Source organism: Hemitrygon akajei, chromosome 19 (genome assembly GCF_048418815.1).
Source record: "Hemitrygon akajei chromosome 19, sHemAka1.3, whole genome shotgun sequence".
Classification (NCBI taxonomy): domain Eukaryota; kingdom Metazoa; phylum Chordata; class Chondrichthyes; order Myliobatiformes; family Dasyatidae; genus Hemitrygon; species Hemitrygon akajei.
Genome location: NC_133142.1, coordinates 33,783,202 through 33,810,241, shown reverse-complemented (window position 1 = coordinate 33,810,241; position 27,040 = coordinate 33,783,202). Strand labels below are relative to the sequence as shown.

General features: G+C 41.2%; 1 protein-coding gene across 3 annotated transcripts in view; it reads left to right on the top strand.

Annotated features, from left to right (window-relative positions):
* Nucleotides 1–12,750: 12,750 nt before the first annotated feature.
* Nucleotides 12,751–27,040, top strand: part of uba3 (ubiquitin-like modifier activating enzyme 3) — a 36,677-nt gene continuing 22,387 nt past the window's right edge. Inside the window, exons 1-6 of one of the 3 annotated variants that reach the window (XM_073072360.1) lie at nt 12,751–12,815; nt 12,930–12,968; nt 14,251–14,371; nt 16,567–16,647; nt 18,197–18,279; nt 23,787–23,867. In XM_073072360.1, coding sequence (XP_072928461.1) covers nt 12,796–12,815; nt 12,930–12,968; nt 14,251–14,371; nt 16,567–16,647; nt 18,197–18,279; nt 23,787–23,867 — 425 coding nt within the window. In that variant the 5' untranslated portion in view covers nt 12,751–12,795. Of the gene's footprint in view, nt 12,816–12,929; nt 13,015–14,250; nt 14,372–16,566; nt 16,648–18,196; nt 18,280–23,786; nt 23,868–27,040 lie in introns of all 3 variants that reach the window. The other 2 variants (XM_073072361.1, XM_073072362.1) reach the window with 2 other exon arrangements.

The following is a 27,040-nucleotide window of genomic DNA, read 5'->3' as shown; positions in this document are numbered from 1 at the left end:
ATTTTATGTCTTTGAATCATCAACTCTTATGTTTGCTTAAAAATAGAAACTGTCCTTCACAGCTGCTTCCAGAAATTCCGTGGAGACTGTGCATGTTATGTGCTCCTAGACCACATAGTGAATCATGAATTCAGGAATACCACTTGAGAGGCCAGCTGACTCATGTTGTTCCACAAACTACTTGCTCAACACACCAACAGCTCAGCTGATGAGCCACTCACCAGAGCTGGAATAGCCAAGCAAAAGTCAGAGATATATTCCAAAGAGGAGAAACAGCTAAATCTGATAACTTAGACTAATCGATCTAAAGTCACTAGGAACCATTCTCAAGGGGGAAAAAAACAACCTAATTCTCATTATTGATATCCTAAAATTAGGAAGCTGTAGCTGGATCAGCTGTGAAAGAAAGATCCTGTAACATGGACCTGTGCCATTGCTGCTTTTGGCTAACCTTACCAATTTCCTTTCATCAGTTAAAATGTTGAATGACTTTCTTTCCATTCAGAGATTCAGACTAATGGTCTTTAGGATGCAATAAGATATAAATGGAGTAACCTGGGAACCTGCATCACTGTCTGGTATGGAGGGGCTACTGCACAGGACCAAAAGAAGCTGCAGAAGGCTGTAAATCTAGTCAGCTCCATCTTGGGCACTGGCCTACAAAGTACCAAACATTGTTAGGGAGCGGTGTTTCAGAAAGGCAGCATCCATTATTAAGGACCTCCAACACCTGGACATGTCCTTTTCTCACTGTTACCATGAGGTAGGAGGTACAGAAGCCTGAAGGCACACACTTAGCAATTCAGGAACAGCTTCTTCCCCTCTGCCATCTGATTCCTAAATGGACATTGTCTTTGGACACTAACTCACTTTTTGTTCTTTTAATATACAGTATTTCTGTTTTTGCACGTTTTAAAAAATATATTCAATATATGTAATTGATTTACTTGTGTATTTATTATTTTTTTTAAATTTATTTTTGTCTCTCTGCTAGATTAGGTATTGCATTGAACTGCTGCTGCTAAGTTAACAAATTTCATGTCATATTGCCGGTGATAATAAACCCGATTCTGAATATGTGACAATTGGAGCTCTGTTAGGGTGTGATGCATCTCAGGACAAAGAAATGGGATCCATGATAATTAGTAGAATTTTGAGCAGAGCAGAGTAACAGAGGGACTATCTTAACCATATAGACTGAAGATAACAAGGCAGGCATATGAACCATTTAGAAAGTGTAGGAAACTTTCATTTACATAAACACAGGAGATTATGCAGATAACAACACACACAAAATGCTGGAGGAACTCAGCAAGTCAGGCAGCATCTGTAGAGGGAAAAACAGTTGATGTTTCAGGCTGAGACCCTTCATTAAGACTGGAAAGGAAGCCGGTAGCAACTACAATAAGAAAGCGAGGGAGGGGAAGAGTATAAGCTGGCAGGTAATAGGTGAGGGGGGAAGTTCGGTGGGTGGGTGGGGGAGGGGGAATAAAGGTGGGAGGTGATAGCTGGGAAAAATATAGGGCTGAAGAAGGAATCTCAAAGGAAAGGAGAATGGGTCATGGAAGAAAGGGAAGGAGGAGGGGCACCAGAGGGAGCCACTCCTTGTATCCTGTCCCCAAACCCCACTCCCCCACGGCTCATCGATGGGTCAGAGGCCTTCACCATGCGTTGACTGCTGGACATTCATCGCTGGGGCCATGGCCTCCAGTACCTTGTGGACTGGGAGGGCTAAGGTTCTGAGAAGAGGTGCTGGGTCCCTGCCTGTATCATCCTGGACACCTCTCTCATCAGGAACTTTCATCACCAGCACCCAACTCTACCTGCCATGACACCAGGAGGCAACGGTAGAGCAGGGTTACTGTCAGTACCTCCAGTTTGACACTGTCTTTTTGTGTGTTTCCCCCTAGCTGTCAGTCTGTGGTTTTGTATTGCCATGTGCTCCGGCCCCTGTATTACTGAGTACTCCGTCTCCCACCTGTTTCTCATTACTACCTGTATTGCTGCCACCTGTGTCTCATTGTGCTCCACCTATCATCTGCCTCTCTGTTTATTGCTTAGTGTGCTTCAGTCCTGTCTTCTTAGCTGTTTGTTGCCAGAGAATTTTCCTGAGCCTGTCCAGCATTTGTATCTGTACTCTATTCGTCTGAATATTGACTCTGCCTGTTTCCTGATTCTGGTTTTTGGATTTCTCTGGATGTTTTGATCTCTGCCTGAACTTTGACGCTGACTTTGCACCTCAGGATTTGTTACTCAATTAGTATCACTGTGTGCACAGTGTGCACCTGATAGTGAGACACATAAAATATGAAAACAAAAAGCAGAATATAGAAGTGAAAAGGAAGGATGAGGCAGTATCTACACTGTTTGTTTTTGCTCCAATTTGTGCAGACTTGTGCATCATTTCACCAGTCACCTTCTAGCATCTGTCTTCCACCTCTCTCTTACCTCTATATATTGGCCATCATGGCTCTATACTCTCAGTCCTGATGCAGGATTTTGAGCTGGTGTACAGTATCAACAATCCCTTTTGCCTCCACACATGTTGCTTGATCTGCTGAGTTCTTCCAGGAGTTTATTTCCAGATTTCAGTATCTGCGCTCTGTGCCTCAATAGGAAAAGCATGCTGGACTCATGGTAGATGCAGATAAGATGGATAAATATTCAGCTAGACATATCTATAGCAGAAAGAGAAAAGTAGAGTCTAATTTTACATGGAGAAAGATTGGGGAAACATTGATGTACAAGGGACCTAGTTCTTGCACAGCAGTTACTGAAAGCAAACATGCAGGTGTAACAAGATTAAAAATAAGCTTGCCTTCATTTGCTAGTTTTGTATACCGCAGCAAAAATATGTTACTACAATTCCACTGGGTGTTGATGAGAACCACACCTAGAGTGCTGTGTACAGTTTTGGGTTCCTTAACCAGGAAATGACATACTTGCTGTAGTAGTTGATAGTGATATTCCAATGCCGCTGTTAGCCACTCACACAAAGGAGGAGCTCACATACTGCACAAGCGGAGTTTATCAATGAAATTCAGTTGGGTATCCTGAAAATAAAAGGAATTGGTGGAAAAAATAGGAGGAGAACAAAGAGAGCAAAAGGCCATTGAAAACAAAGTGAAAGACAGTCATAATGTTGGCAATTCCCATTTCAAAGTGCATTTATCATCAAAGAAACTATAAATTATACAACCTTGAGAGTTGTTTGCTTACAGGCAGTTGCAAAGCAAGGAACCTGAAAGAACCCAATTTAAAAAAAATATGACCAATCCCCAGTGCCCAGAGAGAAAGAGAAAGAAAACCACAAATGGCGTAAACAATAGAAGCGAGCAGCATTCCGAACCAAATTGAGATCTGAGATCAAAACGCCAGAGGAGACTGAAGTTGGCTCGAAATCTCCGCATTCAGTGCATCACATTAGCGGGGTAAGTCACCACAAAGTTCATAGACACGAAGCACAGCAGCTGGGCAGTCTCTCAGCCTTGGCATCACAGGGAGAGGAGCCCCCAGACTATAGGGCCAGTGTTTAAATTGTCCTATGTTAGGAGCTTTTGTAACATGCTATGGGTAAAGTGAATTGCATTGCTCAATTTTTGTGACTATAATTTCAATGGAGTTCTGTGGACAAGAAGTACATACCTAGTTTTTCTTTTTTTTTCAAGAAGGGGAGATGTAGTGGTAGTTAATAGTTCTATTCCTACATCAGTCTTTTCGCCACTCCCACATGGGAGGAGTTCCCATGCTCTACAAGCAGGGTTGTCAATAAAGTTCAGTGGAGTAGCTTGTGTGTTGCGGATCTGGTGTGCCCAGCACTATTCCTCTATAATGAATACAACATTTGCCACAGAGGAAGCTGATGCACCATCAATAACTCTCTGAGACGTGAGGCGAGATATTGGCTTTTATTGACTGGAAGAAAGAACAAGCAGCAATTGACCACCATGCTACATCCTGGAGACTGAGGGCAGGGCTCAGGCCCCAATTGCCTTTATACCGGGGTTTGTGGGAGGAGCCACAGGAGCACGTGTCCAGACAGGTATATGTAGTTCACCACAGAAGCACAGCAAGATTCACTAGACATCAGATTTATTGGAAGACCTGCCTGGGGCCTGCAATAGGTAGAAACACAAGGAAGCCATGCAAGCTTTTTCATTTCCTTAAGAGGATAAAGCGGTTTGGCTTATTAACGAGCATTCAAATTAACTTCTACAACTTGTGCGGCCCAGTAACGTAGTGGTTAGCAGAATGCATTAGAGTACCATTGACCTGGGTTCAATTCCCGCCGCTGTCTGTAAGGAGTTTGTACGCTGTCCCTGTGGGTTTCCTCTGGGTGCTCAGGTTCCCTCCCATAGTCCAAAGACAGATTGGTTGGCAGGTTAATTGGTCATTATAAATTATCCCATGGACTAAATTGGGGATTGCTCGGTTACTCACCTCAAAGGGTTGAAAAAGCCTTTTCCGCACTGTATCTCAGGAAGGAGAAAAAAACCTGTTTCTTGAACTGTCAAAAGTATCCCGACTGGTTGCATCATGGTCTGGTACTGAATTTTGAATGTGCAAGAATGTGAGAAGCTGCAGAGTCGTGGATTCACCCTAGTGCATCATGGGTGCATTCCTCCCCAATATTGGTAGTATCTACAGCAGGCAAACTCCATCATCAAGCATCCCCACAATCTGGGCCATGCCATCTTCTTAGTACCATCAGAGAGGACGTACAGGAGCCTGAAGACTCACACTCAATGATTGGAACAGCTTCTTCCCCTCCGCCATCAGATTTCAGAACAGACAATGAACCCATGAACACTAAGTCGCTATTTTACTCTCTGTTTGCACTACTTAAAATTCAACAAATTGAAACAAAAAATGATTCAGAATCTGATTCTTAGGGCAGGAGGTACAGATGTTTGAAGTCCCACACTACCCTGATCAAGAACAGCTACTTTCCTTCGAGCATTCAGTTCTTGAGCTAACTGGTGCAAGATTAGAGTTTAGCTCCTTGAAAGTGGCTACACAGGTCGATAAGGTGGTTAAGAAGGCTTGTATTTATGAGTCCAGGCAATGATTTCAAAAGTTGGAAGATTATGTTGTAACTTTATAAAACTCTGCTTAGGCCACATCTGGAGTATTGCGTACAGTTCCGGTCAACCCACGACAGGAAGGATTTTGAGGATTTGGAGTGTGTGCAGAAGTTAACCAGGATGCTTCCTGGTTTAGAGGGCATTTGCGATCATGAGAGGCTGGGTAAAATTGGGTTGTTTTCTCTGGAGCGTCGGAGGATGAGGGGAGATCTGATAGAGGATTTCAAGATTATAAGGGGCATACATAGAGTGAACAGAGAGTATCTGTTTCCCAAGGGTGAAATGTCTAATATCAGAGGGCATGCATTGAATGTGAGAGGGGATAGGTTCAGGGGGACGTGAGGGGTAAATTTTTACTCAGAGAATCGTGAATCTGGAATGCGTTGCCTGGTATGGTGGTAGAGGCAAATATATGAGAGGATTTTAAGAGATGTTTGGATAGGCACATGGATGTAAGGAATATGGAGGGATATGGACATGGTGTAGGTAGGAGTGATTAGTGTTTGGGTGTTTTTGATTTGCTTTTTAGCTGGTTCGGCACAACATTGCGGGCTGAATGGCCTGTTCCTGTGCTGTACTCTTCAATGTTCTATGTTCTAACACTATAGCCTCTGATTATTTTGCATTAAAATTGACTTTTTTTGTTATAACTTTTTTTCCCTCTAAAGATGATCTTATTTATGATTTTTTCTTGTGAATGCTGCTCATACGATGGTATGGGTCTGTGATAATGCTGCAGGTAAATTTGACATTGCATCTAAGCATACATATGACAATGAACTTGATTTTGACTTTGACAGACACTTGGGATGGCAGCCCTGTTATACCAGAAGTCGGGTTGATTAGGTCTACATTCACCAGAGGTAGAAGACTGAGAGGAGATCTCCCTGCAATGTCTAACATTCTGACAGGGATGACAGAGCAGATGCAGAGTAGGATGTTTCTTCTGCTGGCTATCTGAGATGGATTACAGTTTCAGGATATGCAACAGGGCATTTAGAACTGAAATGAGGTGAAATTTCTTCACTTAGAGAATGCTGAACTTGTGGAATTTTCTCCACTGTAGATAGTATGAGTAAATCAAAAGAGCTAGTTGTTGACCTAGGAAATGGAAGTGGTGAATATAACCCTGTCCTAATCAATGGAACTGCCGTAGATGGTCGACAACTTAAACTCTTAGACATCCATTTAATCAGCAACCTTATTTGCTGCCTCCATACTGATGTAATGATCAAGAAGGTGTATCTTAGGCATCTGAGAGGATTCAGCTTCTCCAACAAGACTCACTCAAACACCTACAGATGCACTATAGGCGAATTTTGATGGTATCAGAAAGGAAAGGCAAGTGTGGATAGGTTGATTTCTGGCAAAGATGTATTTGGTAAATGGGAGGCCTTCAAAAGTGAAAATTTATGAGTACAGAGTTTATATGTTCCTGGCAGGATAAAAGGCAAGGATAGCAGGTTTAGGAAACCTTGATGTGCAAGAGAACTCATAAGAAGGAAATCAGGAGGGCTCAAAGAATACATGACGTTGCTCTAGCAGACAAGATGAAGGAGGATTCTAAGGGCTTCTACAGATATATTAAGAGCAAAAGGATAGCAAGGAACAAAATTGGTCCTCTGGAAAATCAAAGTGATAAACTATGTGTGGAGCCAAAAAAGATGGGGAAGATCCTAAATTAATTTTTTTGCATCTGTATTTACTTGGTAGATGGTCATAGAGTCTACAGATGTGAGGAAATGCAGCAGCAAGGTCATGGATCCTACATAGATTACAGAGTAGATGCTTGCAGTCTTGAGGAACATTAGGGTGTATAAATCTTGAGGGGCCCTAGCAGAGGTATTTAAAACATCCTTAGCCACAGTTGAGGTGCCAGAGGATAGTTAATGTTGTTCCGTTGTTCAAGAAAGGCTCTAAGAATAAGCCAGGAAGTTATAAGCTGATGAGCCTGACATCAGTAGTGGGAAAGTTATTGGAAGGTACTGGATATATAAGTATTTGGATAGACGAGAACCAGTTTGGGATAGTCAACATGGCTTTGTGCATGGTAAGTTTTTTTTAACCAATCTTGGATTTTTATAAGGAAGTTACCAGGAAACTTGATGAAGGCAAGGCAGTGGATGTTGGCTACATGGATTTTAGCAAGAACTTTGACAAGGGCCTGCATGGGAGGTTGGTGAAGAAGGGTCAGTCACTTGCCATTCAAGATGAGGTAGTAAACTGGATTAGACATTGGCTTCGCAGAAGAAGCCAGGGAGTAGCTGTATATGGTTGCCTCTCTGACTAGTGGAATACCACAGGAATCGGTGATGGGTCCATTGCTGTTTATCATGTATATCAACAATCTGGATGACAATGTGGTAAACCGGATGCAAATTTGCAGAAACAGCAAGATTCCGGGTGTAGTGGTAGCGAGGAAGACTTGTAAAGCTTGAAGCGGGATCTGGACCAGCTGGAAAATTGGGCTGAAAATGGCAGATGAAATTGAATGCAGACAAGTGTGAGTGTTGCATTTTGGGAGGATCAACCCGTGAGCGATAGGGCAAAGAGGGGAGTGGTGGAACAGAGGTATCTAGGAATACAGATCCGTAATTCCTTGAAAGTGGTGTCGCAGGTAGTAGGGTTTGGCACATTGGTCTTCATAAATCAATGTATTGAGTACAGGAGATGGGATGCTGAAATTGTATGAGACATTGGTGAGGCCTAATTTGGAGTACTTTGTGCAGTTTTGGTCACCTACCTATAGGAAAGATGTAAATAAGATTTAAAGAGTGCAGAGGAAATTCACAACGATGTTGTTCTTACCTGAGAACCTCAGGTACAGGGAAAGTTTGAGTAGGTTAGGAGTTTATTCCCTAGAATGTACAAGATTGAGGGGAGATTTGATAGAGGTATACAAAATTATGACGAGTATAGATAAGGTAAATGCAAGCAGGCATTTTCCACTGAGGGTGGGTGAGACTAGAACTAGAAGTTATGGGTTAAGGGTGAAAGGTGAAATGTTTAAGGGGAACATGAGGGAGAACTTCTTCACTGAGGTGGAATGAGCTGCCAGCGCTAATGGTGGATCCAGGGTCAATTTTAACATTTAAGGGAAATTTGGATGGGCACATGGGTGAGAGAGGTATGGAGGACTATAGTCCAGGTGCAGTTTAATGGTTCTGCACAGACTAGATGGACTGAATGACCTGTTTCTGTGCGGTAGCATTCTACGACTGTATCTCCTTCCCGGTGGTACTGCAATGTTCTCAGAATCTTTTGTTTTTATTAAACAAAATATACTTTATTCAAAAATAAATTATATACAATAAACCATTCAATGACTTTCAATCCTTTACAACTGTTTCCATTGCTGTCTTTACATTTTCACACTTTTCACCACCCAGGTGGCACTCTGTTATTTCATATTTACATACACTTGTTTAGGGGTATACACCCAACACCCCTACCCCATAACTCCTGCGGGAGAAGAACCCTAGACTGTGGTCCTTCCCCACCGGGCCCTTGCGGTGGCTGCACCAAGTTTGAGTGTGTCTCTCAGCATGTACTCCTGCAGCCAAGCATGTGCCAGTTGGCAGCATTCCCCCACAGACATCTCCATATGCTGGTTATATATGACCATCAAGTTTCGGGCCGACCAAAGAGGGTCTTTCACCGAGTTGATGACCTGTCAGCAGCACCGGATGTTGTTCTCCGTGTGTGTCCCCGGGAACAGCCCGTAGATCAGAGAGTCCCAACTGCTGGGGATGAACCTTGACACTGTCCCTTCCATCCTCCTCCACACCTTCTCGGCGAACCCACAGTGTGCAAAGAGGTGGGTCACCGACTCCTCCTCACTGCAGTCCTCCCGTGGGCAGAGGGGTGTGGAGACGACGTTCCGGGCGTACAGGAGGGATCGGACTGGGAGGGCCCCTCTCACCGTCAGCCAGGTGAGGTCTTGGTGCCTGTTGGTGAGGTCTGGCGATGAGGCATTTTGCCAGATGAACTGGACGGTCTACTCAGGGAACCACCCCACTGTGTCCATCACGTCCTTCTCCTGCAGTGTCTGCAGGACCTTACGTGCTGACCACAGCCTGATGGCCCTGTGGTCAAAGGCATTGACCTGAAAGAACTTCTCTACGAAGGACAGGTATGGCGGCAACGACCAGCTGACAGGGGTGTTGCGCAGTAAAGGGGCCAGACCCATCCTTCATAGCCAGGGTGACAGGTAGAACCTGGGCACATAGTGGTACTTGGTTCCCAGTACCTGGGATCCACACACAACCTGATGCAGCCACAAATGAAGCTGGCCATCAAGGTGATGGCGACATTGGGGACGTTTTTGCCCCCGTTGTCCAGGGACTTGTGGTCCGTCTGACCCGCTCCATCTTGGATCTCCAGACGGTCCGGGTGATTTCCGAGCTGAAGGAGCGGGGGACTGGCCACACCTGCGCCAAGTAGCGCAGCCCTGAGAGCACCTCACACCTGATGACCAGGTTCTTGCCCGCTATCGATAGGGAGCGCCCCCCCCCCCCACAGCCCCAGTTTCTGTTTCACCTTGGCAGTCCGCTCCCGCCAGTTCTTGTTGCCCACCTTGGCCCCTCCGAACCAGATCCCCAACATCTTCACGTGATTGGACCTGATAGTGAAGGGGACGCTGGATCGGTCGGGCCAGTTGTCGAAGAGCATGGCTTCGCTCTTCGTGCGGTTGACCGTGGCCCCCGACGCCTGCTCGAACTGTTCGCAGATGCTGATCAGCCTGCGAACTGACCTCAGATCAGAGCAGAAGACGGTGACATTGTCTATGTACAGGGAGGTTTTGACTTGTGTCCCTCCACTGCCTGGCAGCGTCACCCCTCTTATGCCCTCATCCCTCCTGATGGCTTCGGCAAAGGGTTCTATGCAACACACGAACAAGACAGGAGAGAGAGGGCAGCCCTGCCTGACTCCAGACCTGATGGGGAAGCTGTCTGTTTCCCATCCGTTGACCTGTACTGTGCTACATATGTCTGTGTAGACCAGTTTGATCCAATTCCGGATTCCCTCCCCAAATCCCATTTTGGAGAGTACATCAGCCATGTACGTGTGTGATATCCTGTCAAAGGCTTTCTCCTGGTCCACGCTGACCAGGCAGGCGTCCATCCCTCTGTCCTGCACGTAGGCGATGGTGTCCCTCAGCAGCGTGAGGCTGTCTGAGATCTTCCTGCCCGGTACAGCACAGGTTTGGTCCGGGTGGATCACCTGCTCCAGTGCAGACTTGACCCTGTTGGATGGGCCTCCAGTTTCTAATGTCTTCCCTCTTCCTCTTCTGCTTGTAGATGAGGGTGAAGATGCCCTTCCTCATGGATTTTGACATGCTGCCTGCCAGGAGCATAGCGTTGTACACTTCCAGCAGGTCGGGGCCCATCTGGTTCCACAGAGCCGAATACAGCTCGACCGGTAAGCCGTTGCTTCCAGGAGTCTTACCCAACTCAAAGGAACGGATGGAGCCAGTCAGCTCCTCCAGGGTCAGTGGCTGCTCCAGACTCTCCCGCTTGCCGTCGTCTAAGACCTGCGTGATAGACGACAGGAAGTTGCGGGAGGCTGTGGAGTCTGTGGCCTTTTCTCCGTACAGACCGGCATAGAAGGACCTGCAGATCCTCAGTATGTCTGTCTGCGAGGACGCGACTGAGCCGTCCTTAAGGTTGTGGATCACAGAGCTCCACCTGTGTACCTTTTGGAAGAAGAATCATGAGCATGTCTCGTCCTGCTCCACGGTTTGGACCCTCGATCGGAAGATGATCTTGGAGGATTCGGCGGCAAAGTGCTGGGCTTGTCGACCCTTCACTTCCCGCAGTTCTCCCCTGACATCCACCCCCCTCGACTGCAGAAGGAGGAGTTGCTGCAACTCTGTCTGGAGTTTACGCAGTTCCCTCTGCCCCTGCCTTGCTTTCTGGGTACCCTTGCGGATGAAGAACCTCTCAGAATCTTAACTCCACTTCCCTCCATTATCGTGACTTCATCATTTTTGTGCATTATTTCAGACTCCATGACTACCTTTGTCCCATTCTGTTGGGAGTGTGTGGAGTGCTGTAATTATTGTTGTGTGTATTATTATTATGTATACTGTTAACTCTGTAAGCTTCACTCCAGCAAGTGATTTCATTGAACCCTGGTGTATATGGCAATAAACTAGCAAACTAATTAGCAATGAAGAACCAATCACTGAAAATATTTTCTTGTACTTATGATGACATGAAAGAAGTCCATTTAGCCTACTTAGTACACGCTAGCCACCAGAGAAGTGATTCTATTACTGCTGCTTGCCCAATCCTGTATCCCTGCAATTTATTCTTTCCCATATACACCCATTAAGTTCCCCTTAATTCTTTTTAGCATTAACATTGGATTCATGGTAATTCACAGTAATCTATTAACCTAGCAGTACAACCTTGAAATGCAGAAGAAAACCGTACTACACAAAACAATTCATATAGTCAGTAAGTGAATGTCATGATTCCAATCAAAGAATACCTAAAGTCAGGATCAAACTCACTCCTTGGAGGTGAAGACAATGCTGTACCATCATGATGTCTTCAAAAGGAGGTACATAGGTTTTCCAGAGCTAAAAAGCACCAAGGTGAATGAAAAGAGGGCAGGTATATGGTATTGAAAAAAAGGATTAGGTACGATTGAGTTAAATGGCAAAGTAGGGTTAAGGGCTGAATAGCTCATCTCTGCTCTTACTTTGTTTGTTTCATCCATGTAGTCACTTAATCTGGTTAGTTATGCCAAAATTGAACCACAGGTTGAGCAGTGAGTGCTTAACGGGGGAAGTGGATAAGTAGTTTGCTCATTCCATTGTTTTTGTTGTATTTACACACCGTAGACAAGAGGTTCTTAATGTCAACCCAAATGCCCCTTTCCCACTTTGAACAATTAGGGCCAGGAATTTCCAAGAGTTGAGAGGCTCTCTCTCCTCTTGAAGGAGTTTTGAGATAGCAATGAAACTTTTCCCGTCTGTTTGGCAATCACCTGCTATAAAGAGGCTAGGAATTGAATGTTTTCAAGCCATCGCTCTGAATTAAGGATGGCTTGTTTCATCACTAGCTTTGTGGATTCCGAGGTGCCTGATGAGGTCAATGTAGGGTCTGCCAAACAGAGAGCAGTTGCTTGATTGTGTGGGTGGGTAGGTAGATGGGAGATACTATGTGTACTTCTGGTCAATACAATAATATAGGAAGGATGTGGTAGCATTCCAGAGGTATCAGTCGGGTTTAGTGAGGATTGCAAAGAGTGGACTGTCCACTTCCCTTCACTGATGCTGCCTGACCAGCTGAGGTCCTCCAGCACCATGCATATTGCTCGATGGGAATACTGAGAGAAAGATTAATTAAAGAAAAATAAACGGAATTGGGTTTATTTTCATTGAAACAGATGAGGCTGAGGAGGTGATTTCTCAGGATGTATACAAACTATGAGAAACCTACATTTCCCTCAGGTGTGTGTCACAAACCAGAACCATACCACAGATGGAATTCTTTGGTGCAAAGGCTGGTGGAGGTGTGGAGCTTAACAGAGACCACAAGTTCCGACGTTTGTCAGCCCTGACTAGCCGGTCTCTCTTCGCAGGAGAACACCATTCTCTCCGGCCTGGGGCCGCGGGGCACCCTGGGAGCACCCGATTGGCTAAAAGGAGGCAGCCTTTGCCCTTCCTTCCTAGTGGATTGTGGGAGGGGCGAGGGAAAATATGGCGGATGTAGCGGAGCCGTGAGTATCTCTTCGTGAGCTGCAGCCGCTTAGGCTTTTTTTTCATGTTGACTTCTGCCCATTCTTCTCTTGGGTGAGCACGTCTGAACCTTCTTTTATTCTCTCTTTCTTTAGGGAGAAGAAAAGAAGGAAAGTAGAAGAGCACACTGACAAGTTAGTGTTGAATGAATGTAGCAGCCCTGGTTTCTGCTTGTGTGAGGTGAGGCTGCGGGCCGGGCCAGGAACTCGCTGTGATCTGCAGCTACAGGCAGCGGGATCAATCCACCAGCCGGCCGGCCGCAACCTGCATTTTTATTTTATCCCAAACTCGAGAGAATAACTGCTTGGAGGAATAAAATTTTAAGATGAGAATTTTTCAGTCAAGAATTTTATATATATATATATTTGTAATTAAATGTAAAATGTTGGAATTATTAAATCACCCTGTCATTTATTGGCACGATGTAAATTGTCAACCTAACTTCCCACTTGTACCATTTCTGCAAGAGCAGTTATTGTGTACATTTAAATAGAACAAATCTGAATTTCAAAGATTGTGCCTCAAGTAGAATTATCATGATTTAAAATTTACAATTGTATTTGGTTTTAAAATTAATTTAGTATATTTCTTGAAGTACACTTATAATTTTATCTCTAATGTACAACAGCTGTAATTCTCACCCAAAAGAAAAAAAAAATTCTCCCTGGTGACCTTGCAGTCCCCGATCAAGGGTCTCAACCCGAAGCATTGACTGTTTATTCATCTCCATAGATGCTGCCTGGCCTGTTGAGTTCCTCCAGCATTTTGTGTGTTTTGCTCTGGATTTACAGCATCTGCAGAATCTGTGTTTACCCCTAGCTGACCTTTCTTGGTTGGGAAAATATGAGAATTCAGGAATGTACTGCCATAAAACTTTGAAAAGGGGTCTGAGGGACAATCCCATATGTTTATTGATTAAGAATCTCTTTAGTTCTGAGTATGATATGCCAGAGGAATAGGAATCATTTAGTCTGAAATAAAAACAGAAAACTCTAGAAGTGCTCAGCAGGCCAGGCAGTTTCTAATGAAAGATTTGACCTGAAATGTTAACACTTCCTCTTCACATGCTACCTGTTCTGCTGAATATTTCCAACACTTTCTGTGTTTTAGGTTATTGATGTATACAGTTTTTGGCTGCTTAATATGGTCAAGCCTCTGCTTTGTCCTTTGTTTTACCCTCTCTTCCCTGTTACAGATATTGTATTGTTTGATTACTAATATTGTAGTTCCATCTCTTTGTTTTCCTTAGTTGGACTCCCTGCTTAAGAAGTGTGGGATTGTTTAAATTTGTTGTAATTTTGATTTATCTTTTAATCTGTGTTTTTAAATCTAATCTTAAGGATATTTTCAATAATTCTCATCTGATTTTTGTGTTGTGAAAACTGAACTTCTAGTTATTTATTGTGTTCTATGCAGAATGGCTGTTGATGGTGGGTATGGGGACACTGGAGACTGGGAAGGTCGCTGGAATCATGTGAAGAAGTTCCTTGAGCGTGCAGGACCGTTCACACATCCTGACTTTGAACCAAGTACTGAAGTGAGAAAACATTATTATAAATCAGCGTTTCTTGCTGGCTTGCAGCTCTGTTTCTTTGTTTTGCTGCATGTTTCTTGCTATCCTGTTGTAATTAGCTGTTTCATGCAAAAGCTAATTAAGGAAGCTAACAAAACATGAAGAGCTACCTCTGACTTGAAAACTGAAGCTCAACAGCTGAAATGCTGCCCATTTGCTTTAATTCACATAAGTTATTGTTTCAAGTTAATTTTAACTTTGATTCTGTATTTTTATGGTTTGATAAAAGGGTGGCTACTCTGATCAGATAATTGTGTTATTTCAAATTAACATTTGCAAGTTTTCATTCACTTTTGAAATGCACAATATTATTTCATTGTTTTAGTTTTGAGTAAGATTTTTCCCTTATAAATGTGAGTACATGAATCTATAAGCAAGGGTGCAACTTGTTGAGGTCAACTGACAAGGATGTATGTAAAAGCTGTTTCCAAGTGGAATATTTGTCCTTTAAAATTAGCTAATTAGATTTGTGTGCTTTCATATTTTGAAGAATAAGTCCCAAAAGAATTTTGCACTTGACAGTAGATGCAGGGAAAATGTTTTCTTTCGTTGGTCTTCCAGAATTTCGAATCAGTCTCAAAGTAAGCTTCAGAGATTCTGATTAAGATGAAATTTCTTCTTCTCATATTGTGTCCTAAAAAAATGGCTGTGAAAGTATATTCAAGACAAAAATAAATAAATTTTGGGTGTTCAAGGATTAGTAGTAAAATGCTGTGCTCATGTAGTAGATTAGCCATGTTTATATTGGAAGATGGGCCATGGGTGAGGGGTGGAATGTCAAATTGTGCTTCATGTTCTTACATGAATTAACAACACAGTAAAGTAGTTAAATTAAGTGATATCTTTGTGTTCTGTAATTACTGTTTAACTCTATTAAACTGTGAATTGTCAAGCTATGTTCGCTGCTGCTTGCTTTAAGTAACCTCATCCTCAATTTTCTCTTGGTTCCTTGTCTATTGAGAAACACATAGACTAATTCATTCATTGGGATTTTCAAGAGTGATGTTTTTCCTTTTATAAATGAACGAGTTTGTAAATCTACTCATTTTAAAAGTTTATACTTGCAAAATAACATCATCTCTGGTTCATTATGTATTCAGCATTTAACCTCTGCATCGGACTATACTTAATCTTGCATTGCACAATGTTTTGCGAGATCCTTCGGATATGTTAGCTTATGAGTCTAAATCATTCTGTAAAAACAAGCCGCCTTTATCCCTCTTCCTATACACTCTACTACCTGCTGTTTGTATTGACCTCTTTTCACAACTAATATTTAGAGGCAAAAAAAATCTTCAATTATTACAACTGCATCCACTTTGCTTATTTTATGAACAAATTTTAAAACCCTAATTACGGTTTATAATTTTCTATTGGAAGGGATGCACAGACCATGGAGATTTGCTTGTTTTGTATGTAGGGAAAATACAATTGTCCTCCCTTGCTTTCAGTTAAACATTTTTAGTAGTTAAACAAGGGCTAAACTTAGCCCTTTTTTTTTACACATGGGATTAGGCTTTGTACCTAATGCTGATGATGGGGGTGAAGGTCTCATCATTTGGTTTTATAAATCATTTAACTGAGACAGTCCTTGCTGGAGATTAGTCTTAAAAGTGTGCATATATGGAATTTGACCAGACTATTGTAATGAGATTGTAGTACCTTTTCATTACCATACCAAAATTAGATGTTCAGGAACTATGCTTCAATAATGTACATCATTTCTAAACTGTGTCCTGCAGGTACTAATGTTTAACTTTTATGATTCAGATTGCGAAGTGTTAACCATTCTGTTTTGACATCAAATATAGTATACTCAATTTTTCCATATTTAAAGATGGCAGTTGTATTCAAAAGTTTTAGGAGTTCATTTTGCATTATGTATCAGTTGTGAAAGCTGTGTCATTCTCTCCCTTTATATGGATAGTCCAGCATTCTGAAGGGAAAATATTTAATGTAAGGTGGTCTCTTTGTCTGGTGTTGGTGGTGGACTGAAAATTGAAATTGTTCTTTTAAAGATGTATGTTTTGAACTATGAACAATATATTGTTTTCTTTATTGTAGATTTAATTTCCAGTCAAAATATCTATCATAAATCTGTAAAATGTTTTTTTTTTCCCCTTCTGGTGTGGACTGAACTATGGTATTTCTCATTTCAGTCACTCCAATTTCTGCTAGAGACCTGCAAAGTCCTTGTTATTGGTGCAGGTGGTTTGGGATGTGAGCTCCTTAAAAATCTGGTAATGTATTTCTTTTTGTTGTAATTTTCTGTTATGTTATGAAATCATCAGATTACAATTTGTAATTTGAAATGAGCTCATAAAAGTTTTCCTTCCGATGCAGTGTAAGGCATAGTAGGCTAATTGTGAAAGTGGTGTTAGTAATTTGTTGGCCTGGACTAATAATCTAGAGATTATTTCAAATGCAGCAGGGAATTTAAGTTTGGTTAATTAGGTATATCTGAAATAAAGCTAGTATTTGTTATAGTGAGCAGAGAAATAATGGTTTGTTATAGAATCACATTGGTAATTATGTCCTAAAGAACTTCTGGTGAATCCACTTTGTTGATACTAAAAATGACCTGAGTTCATTGGTTAGGAATGAGAAATGAGTGTTACTACATCCCATGGAAGTACAACTAAATTACATTTTATATAAACATTTTTCCATTGAAGGAAAATAGTTCACAAATGTTAAAAAATTTGGATTGCTACTCTTGGAGGATCCTTAAATACTAAGCACATTCCAATGAGTTCCATTATCATCTCACCTTTTGTTTATTATGGAATTTGTATCTTTAAAAAAATCTTAGCCTTTTATTATTTTGCTAAAAAAATCTTTGCACAGTGCATGTCCATTGATTGCCATGTTCCTAGATTTAGGACTATTGCATTGACATTTTGTTGTGGAATTTCAACCCAAATCTGAATTCTAATAGAAAAATGTTTCTATAACTGGAAGAGTGGATGGAGACGGGTGTTCCGATTCCAATTCGAATAAATTTTTACAGGAGTACCATCGAGAGTGTCATGACCAGCTGCATCACCATCTTGTACGGGAATTGTAAGGCATCTGACTGCAAGTCCCTACAAAGGATTGCAAAGACTGCTAAGAGGATCATTGTGGTCTCTCTTCCATCCATTAATTATTTATTTGGACTGCTGCATACGCAGGGCCCTTAGAATTGTCAGTGATCCCTCCCGTCTATCCAACAATCTCTTTGGCCCCCTACCATTAGGCTGGAGGATCTGTAGAATTAGGACAAGAGCTGTTGGAATAGGAAACAGTTTCTTCCCTTGGGCCATCAGATAACTGAACGCCCTGCCACCTTCCAGATTGCATCAGACATGAAGTGGTCGCGGCATTATACTGTTTACTTTTTAACTTGTGTCATATATGCACCTTAATTTACTGGTGGTAATATTACTTTGTATTATAGGTGTGTGTTATATGTACTGTGTTGTGCACCTTGGTCCAGAGGAATGTTGTGTGCAGTTGCATCACAGTGAACTTGATATTAAAGATGTAATTTGCTCGGTATTTGTGGAAGCTTTGAATCGCTATGTTAGATTCCTCTAACTTGTTCATTGAATATGTATTTCACTGACTTCTGCAAAAAATGGCAGATCACATTCAAGAAGAATGTGTTGGAATAAATGAAGCAGTTCTTTGTTTTTATGTGCTTTTCAACAATATTTTTCTGGACAAGTAAACATTTCAATCTGATCTAATGATGCATAAGGATTATTTGTTGCTTGCTAACATTGAACCCATGTGTTCCTTCTGCAGGGTCTAATGGGCTTCAGACAAATTGATGTCATTGATATGGACACAATAGATATTTCTAATCTGAACAGACAGTTTTTATTTAGGTGAGCAATTACATAAGCTTTGCTGTCACAGTATTGGAATTTGGATGAAAAAGTGTAAATATTTGCATTTATTTCTTTTGAAAGCCAGTTAACATAACTAGTACATATGTATATTTTAGTATTATGCATGCATAACTTTGCATGAAGAATGAGAAGGTATATGAAGAGATTACAGAGAAGATTTACTAGAATGTTACCTGGGTTTCAGCACCTAAGTTACAGGGAAAGGTTGAACAAGTTAGGTCTTTATTCTTTGGAGTGTAGAAGGTTGAACGGGGACTTGATAGAGGTATTTAAAATTATGAGGGGGATAGATAGAGTTGACGTGGATAGGCTTTTTCCATTGAGGGTAGGGGAGATTCAAACAAGAGGACATGAGTTGAGAGTTTAGGGGTAACATGAGGGGTAATTTCTTCACTCAGAGTGGTAGCTGTGTGGAATGAGCTTCCCGTAGAAGTGGTAGAGGCAGGTTCAGTATTGTCATTTAAAGCAAAATTGGATAGGTATATGGACAGGAAAGGAATGGAGGGTTATGGGCTGAGTGTGGGTCAGTTGGGACTAGGTGAGAGTAAGTGTTCGGCACGGACTAGAAGGGCCGAGATGGCCTGTTTCTGTGCTGTAATTGGTATATGGTATAGGCCTGTAAACCCCACAAGCTCACTTTGCTGTTTGATAAGTTCATGCCAGATCTGATTTTTAACTTTAATTTTGCAGCATGCTTGCGATATGGGAGGAAAATCATTGGAAGTGATTATTTTGAGATGGCATCTACACAGATTCATAAAGGCGTAGATTTAGGACAGTCAGATGATTCAGTAGTATTTAGGCCAGATGTAAATTGGGCAGAGAAATGTTTTATGTGCAGTTTAATTTAGACAGCGTGATGTGTTGTACTTGTGTCAAATGTAAGAGGAAGGTGCACAGTGTCGTGGTTTCTCATGCCCCACAAATGACCAGGAGACGCAGAAGATTCTTCAAGAAGTATTAAACTTTAATTTGCAAATCAAAGCTGAGACAGTCATTGAGCTAGTCGCTGATTGCCCACCGATCCTTGTACATAGCATTTTTTTTATAGCAATCTCCTGGTTTAGTTGCATTAGCATATCCAATCGGTCTACAGTTTGCGTATCACAAGTACATCCGCCACTATTGTTTCTACCCATTGATTTAATCATGTTCTAATCTACATCTCTTGGCTACCTCTCATTAACACACCATTGTCTTCTACATTCTTAAGATTTCATTCTCCTACTAAATTGGATACATGCATAGCAAATAGCAAGCTCAAAGCTGACTACATAGTTTTGGTTACACAGCAAACAATGCAACTTTTATACTCCAATAACAGCAACTGTCAGGGCTCTTCCCACAGATGTACAAGAGTGTTGGGGTGCAAGTCCATAACTCCCTGAAAGTGATATACATGTAGACAGAAGGTATACATGTCTTCATAGGTTGGGTCCCACTGAGTATAAAAGTTAGGTTGTCATGTTGCAACTGTATAACATTTTGGTAAAGCCACATTTAAAGTACAGGTTTCCCTCGCTATCTGAAGGTAGATCGTTTCTATGAAACGGTTCGTAAGCCGAAATGGCGTAAAGCGAAGAAGCAAGTACTATTAATTTAAATAGGAAAAATTTTTGAGCATTCTCAAACTCAAAAAATAACCTACCAAATAGCACATAAAACCTAAAAAAACTAACATATAGTAAAAGCAGGAATGATATGATAAATACACAGCCTATATAAAGTAGAAATAATGTATGTACAGTGTAGTTTGACTTGCCAGAATCGGGAAGATTGAGCCTAAAACGATTTGTCGGGGAGAAAAATTGACACGTACACACATGCGCACACACCTGCCCGCACAAGGCTTCACGGTCATGGTAGTCTTTCCCGGGGTAAACACAAGTTTAAAGTGGACTTTTTATATAAAAGTGAAGTTGTGACCCCTTAATTGCTCTGTTCGGTTTTTGGGGCGAGACAGATTTATGTCTGGGTCCGACCAAATGCCGAATACTATCCTTTGCCTCTCCTGGTGAGACGCTTGATCCTCCTTAGATGGAGAAATGTTGCCCCGCCCACTCATGCGCAATGGCTTAACGACATTATGGCCTGCTTGGACCTCGAAAAAATTCATTATTCAGTTCTTAATTCGGATCTAAAGTTCCATAAGGTCTGGGGACCTTTTATCGAGTACTTTCATAACCTTCCTCTTGACTAGGGTTTTTTTTTCTTGTTCTTCTTTTCAGTCCCTTGCTTTCAGCTCCCTTTTTTTTCTGGTAGTAGGCATTATTATCCTCTGTTACTAAGTGTATTCACAGTCTGGGAGTTTGACTGTCCGGACTTATACTCCTTATACTGTGTGGTGGTTGGTCTGGAGTAGTTGTTTTTTTCTTGTGTTGTGGGGCTTGGGGAGGACACTAAGCTCACTTGTCTTTAATTTAGGTGCTTTTTTGTTAAATTCTCTTCTTTTGTAGCATATTGTTATTGTATGCTTAATCTTGCACTGTATTAATGCTCCTCATTGGGATTTGGGGTTTTTAATTTTGTAAAATGTTTTGAAAAACTAATAAAAATTTTTTTTAAAAAGTGAAGTTGTGTAAAGCAAATGTTCGGGAAGCGGGGGACACCTCTATTGTGTGCTTTTATAGTCACTGCATTACAAAGAGGACATGAGGGCTTTGGAGAGGGTATGGAAGAGGTGCACTAAGGTGTTGTCTGGATTATTGAGTATTATAAGGAGAGGTTAGTCAAACGTATTATTTTTTTCTGGAGGCTGAGAAGCCACCTGATGTAAAAGTATGAGAGGCAGAGATAGGGCTGATGATCAGTTATTTTCCTGGGGTGGTTTTATGAAATACTGCAGGGCTTAATTTTAAGATGAAAGAGAAAGTTTAAAGGTGATTTGCAAGGCAATTCTTTTGTATAGATGATGGTTAGCATTGAACCACAAACAATGTAGTGGAAGCAAATGTGACAGTGGCATTTACTAAGACATAGGAACAGACGGAATGGAGAGTTATTGATTAAGTGCAGGGACGTGCAGTTTCAATTAGCATCCCGTCAGTGTAACCATGGGCTGAAGGGCCTTTTCCTGTGCTTCACTGGTCAATGTCACTTACCTTTCTGCCTCTATCTTAAAATATTCAAAGATTCTGCTACCACCACTCTTCTAAAGACTTGCAATCCTTGGAGAGAAAAAGATACTGGCTTAATCTACATTTTAAATGGGTGACCCTTGTCCATGGGTGATGTTTAAACATCAGCCTCTAGCTTCCACCACAATAGCAGATATTTCCACATTCTTTCTGCCAAGGACCTATCAGGAACTTTTTGTTTCAGTCAAGTACCCTCTTCTTCTAAAATCCAGTAGCTGGTTCATTCTTTTCTTCTAAAGACATCCGTAATAAACATGTAAGCTACTTCAAGTGCACAAACGTGAGAAAATCTGCAGGTGCTGGAAATCCAAAGCAGCAAACAAAATGTTTGTTGCTTCAAATGCATTAACATCCGTCCTTAAATAAGGAAGTTATTATTGTTTCTGTACTCCAAATTTGGTCCCACAGTCCCTATGTAACTAAATCACACCCTTCTGCTTTTGTGCTTTACGTGCTCCTAATGTAAGGTTTTGGCTTAAAATGCAAACTGTTAGTTTCCTGCTACAATATAGCTTGACATATTGTGGTTTTCCAGCAGAGATTATTTCTTCTGCATTACCCCCAACTACAAATAATGTTTTTTTTAGCTTTCACAATAACAAGCTATATATGTAAAATGGTCTTTTATGAATCATTCACAAGGGAAAAATGCTGCAATCTCTCATTTAAATGATGCTTAAATTTTGATTTTTTTAAAAAACAAAATCAACGTTTTCAGTTTCTCATTGATTTACACTTCCTCCTCTTTTGCCCGCCCACTTTATCTATCGGCTTCCTTTCCTGTCTGTTTATCTGTCATCAGCAAATCTGGTAGCCATACTTTTGGTGCCTGCACTGAAGTTGGACGCAAAGAAACATTCCCTTTAATCCATCATGTCCATGTTCACCATTAATTATCAATTTAAACCATATATGTCAAACTCAAGGCCCGCGGGCCAAATCCGGCCCGTGGTGGAATTATCTTTGGCCCGCGAGATAATATCTAATTACTATTAAAGCTGGCCCCAGTAATCGAAGCGCCTATGGCGTATGATATGGCTAATGCTGAGTTTATTCAGGTACCAGGTTTTCAGGGTTTTTAGTGTTTATTCGGCAGTCTTCTTCATAAGAAACGGAATTTGTAAAGTGAAACACTTTGTAGTTATAGCAGAGAATGAGACACATGAGAGCAGGCTGAAAAAACGGAGGCAACGAAAGCTGCGTTCGCACGTGTCCGACTGATCCGGCCCGCATGAAGCTGCATTTTGCTCAATCCGGCCCGTGACCTAAAATGAGTTTGACACCCCTGATCTAAACTAATCTCATTTTCCAGCATTTGGTCTGAAGCTGCCTATGACTAGGATCTGATTCCACCACCACCTCAGACAGTGCGTTCCATGTTGCAACACCCTCTCTCCCCCACCTCTTTCAGATTCCCTCCTACTCACTTTAAACCTGAGCCTACTAATTATTTGGCATCTGTTATGTGGCAAAGTAATTCATTATCCACCCTATGTCCCTCAAATTTGTAACCCACTATCAGGTCTTCCCCTCAACCTTCTCGGCTCCAAGGAAAGCACATCCATTCAATTCAGTCTCTTCCAATTCCTGAAACACTCCATCCCAAGCATTTTGGAAATCACCTCTGCTCCAAAGCAAACATGATTCCTATATTGTGATGACAAAAATATTTTGGTTATGACCTGAGTTAGGTTTTATAATATTGTACCAAGGCCTCCATATTTTTTAGACACGGTTAGATGGACAATATGAGAAAAATTGAAGGGTATGATCGTCGTGTAAGCAGAAGAGGGATTAGTTGGCTATTTGATATTTAATTGGTTTGGCATAACATTATGAGCTGAAGTGTCTGTTCCTGTGCTGGATTGTGCTATGTTCTATATACCCTTGTATTTTATTTCACTAAAACCCATTTGTTACCTTATCGAGTTTTGCCACCAGCTTTAGGGATCTTTCAGCTTGTACGTGAAGGTCATGTGGACCTCCCAAAATGCATTCCCTAATAACTGAAAATAAAGTCGGTAAAATAATAAATACTTCCCTTTCGCACAAACCCAGCACCCAGGTTCCACTGTCTAAAGTTTTAAAAAAGTGGATGTCACCCAGACGAAGACACAGTTTTATCTATTCTCTGCTTTTTTTAAATTCATTTTCTTCTCCATGCTGATATGTTACCCCCCTGCACTATGAGCTTTTATTTTTCAGAATAAAATGCTTTAGGTGTATGCATATGCATATTTCTTCAGTTTTGAACTTAAATATCATTCTATTAGCAGATGTGTAAAGATTTGTTTGTTACAAAAATATTAACGTTAATATCCTAACTACTTTATCTTTGTTTAACAGACCAAAAGATGTAGGAAGACCAAAAGCTGAAGTCGCTGCTGAATTCATTAATGGTCGAATACCTGGTTGTAATGTGGTTCCGTATCCTTTTATATAAGAAATTATTTTCACTGTAAAATGATTTTCATTTGAAAATAGAATTTGCATTTCACAAGATGACTAAGAAAAATCGAGTTTGCCACTGAGTACCTATTTGTAAAGTTAGCTATTGATTTGTAGCACAGTTGCCGGTTGGCATGTATAACATTGTGATCATCTTTGAATCGTGGCTGAAAGAAGATTATAGCTGGGAGTTTAATGTCCAAGGATATACACTGAATCGAAAGGACAAGCAGGTAGGCAGAGGGGTGGGGTGGCTCTGTTGGTTTAAAAAGTAAAATCAAATTATTAAAAAGAGGTGACATAGGATCAGAAAGTGTAGAATCATTGTGGGTAGAGCTAAGAAATTGCAAGAGTAAAAAGACCCTGATGGGAGTTGTATACAAGTAAATGTCACTCCACTCTTCGAGAAGGAAGAGGCAGAAGAAAATAAATTATAGACCAATTTGTATGACCTCTGTGGTTGGGAAGATGTTGGAGTCGATTGTTAAGGATGTGATTTCAGGGTACTTGGAGGCACATGATAAAATAGGCCAAAGTTGGCATGCTTTCCTTGAGGGGAAAATCTTGTCTGACCAATCTGTTGGAATTCTTAGAAAAAATAGCAGGCAGGTTAAATAAGGAAAAATCAGTGGATGTTATGTCCTTGGATTTCCAAAGGTCTTTGACAAGGTGCCTCACATGAGGATGCTGAACAAGTTAAGATCCCATGGTATTACCGGAAAGATACTGGCATGGATAGAGCATTGGCTGATTGGCAGGAGGCAAAGAGTAGGAATAAAGGGAGCCTTTTCTGGTTGGTTGTTAGTAATTCCACAGGGGTCTGTGTTGGGACCACTTCATTTTCATGTGTATTGCAATGATTTGGATGATGGAATTAATGGATTTGTGGCCAAGTTGGCAGATGATGCAAAGATAGGTGGAGGGGTAGGTTGTTTTGAGGAAGTGGAGAGGTTATAGAAGGACTTGGACAGATTAGGAGAATGGGCAAAGAAGTGGCAGATAGAATAGTGTTGGGAAGGTTATGGTCATGCACTCTGGTGGAAGAAATAAAAGCATAGACTATTTTCTCAGTTTTCAGAAAAATAATCAAAGGTACTTGAGAGTTCTCATGCAGGATTTCCTTACGATTAATTTGCTGATTGAGTCAGTGGTGGGGACGATTAATTTAATTTCAGCATTCCTTTCAAGAGGACTAGAATATAAAAGCAAAGATGTAATGTTGAGGCTTTATAAAGCACTGGTGCGGTCTTACTTGGAATATTGTGAACAGTTTTGGGCCCTTTGGTTCAGGAAAATTATTCTGGGATTGAAAGGTTTATCATACAAGGTGCATTTGATGGCTCTGGGCCTGTCCTGACTGAAACCTATTGAATGTTGAAAGGCCTTGATAGAGTGGGTGTGGAGACGATGTTTCCTGTGTTGGGGGATAAGACCAGAGGACACAACCTCATAATAGAGGGGTATCCTTTTAGAACAGAGATGAGGAATTTCTTAAGCCAGAGAGTGGTGAATCTGTGGAATTCAATGCCAAATCTATGTAGATTTAAGGCAGAGTTGATAGATTCTTAATTGGTCAGGAAATGATGGGATATGGGGAGAAGGCAGGAGATTGGGGCTGAGGTGGAAATGGATCAGCAATAATGAAATGGTGGAGCAGACTCTTTGGGCCAAATGGCCCAATTCTGCTTCTATATCTTATGGTCTTGTTATCTAAGAATCTTGTTCCATGTTAAGGATATATTTTTCATCTGAGCATTTTGTTTGGTGCTGAGATTGCAACACTTAAATGTAAGGCCATGGGGAGGTTATTTTAAATTTAATTTCAAGCTCATAATATGTTCACTTTTGCATAGATACAGTCGGCCCTCCTTATCCGTGAATTCCGCATGCGCGAATTCAACCTATTGCGAAAACCCGGAAGCACTCTTCCAGCACTTGTTGTTAGAGCATGTAAAGACTTTTTTTCTTGTCATTATTCCCTAAACAATGCAGTTTAACAACTATTTTACATAGCATTTACATTGTATTAGGTGTTATAAGTAATCTAGAGATGATTTAAAGTATATGGGAGGATGTGCATGGGTTATCGTGGATCTGTATCGAAAAAAATCAGAAGTTCTTACTAAGTAAGTCGGAACAGGTACTTCTGGTATTATTTAGTGTCGGTTAGTCAAATGTTTATCTTCGTATATAGTATATATTTTACCTTTCTGTGCATATAAAACACTTCAGAAAGTATGTTTCAGCGCCGGGCTTGAAGTTCCCGAGTTCGATCTAGTGACAGATTGCTCTCAAGTGCGCACTGCACTGTGCCGGGTTGCTGTGGAGGTTCAAACACCCAAAACCCCAAAACCCAATAATTAAACCACTGCGTTGCTTAGTAATAATTGTAGCTTTCATCGGGGCAGAGCCTTCCTCACTTTATCCTTCAAAATTGTTTGGATTGTTGACCGACATAGCCTAAGGCTTTTCCAATGACCGATGGCGTTTCATCTCTTTCCGATCGCTTTATTATTTTCACTTTATTTTCAATCGTTATCGTAATTATTTTCGTGAACAGAAACACTGTGGATTCAGATCTCTGCCACTGGGTCTTAAGATCCACCGCATTGAGACACGTTGAATAAGGGACTTGAGCATCCGTGAATTTTGGTATCCACGAGGGGTCCTGGAACCAATCTCTCGCAGATAAGGAGGGCCGACTGTACATTAGTAGTTTCAGATTTGTCCCAAAATATTTTGATTTTCCTCTTCCTTTCTGTTAATGTATTTATAAGTCGTATTAGTTGGTTGGCAAAGGAGCTTTTTCTTTTATGACGCTAGTGCCTGGTGTGTATGTGTTTTAGTTGTAATGAGACTACTCTAGGATTCCATAGCACAGCAATGTAGACAAAGTAAAATATTTGTTAAAATATGGTTAGTGCACTCTAGCAAAGTTCTGAGTTGACCCAGAATGACCCAACCGGAACCTAACATAGTTGAGTTTTACTAGGCTCAAGTTCGGTAGTCATGCTGTACTGTGGTGTACCTTTTACTGCCAAGGATTTTTGCTAGACACATGCAGTTCATACAAATCTATCATGAAATTGGGAACCTAAGTCAGCAATATAGTAAATAATATGAATAAAAACATTTGAGTTGCAACTTTTCTT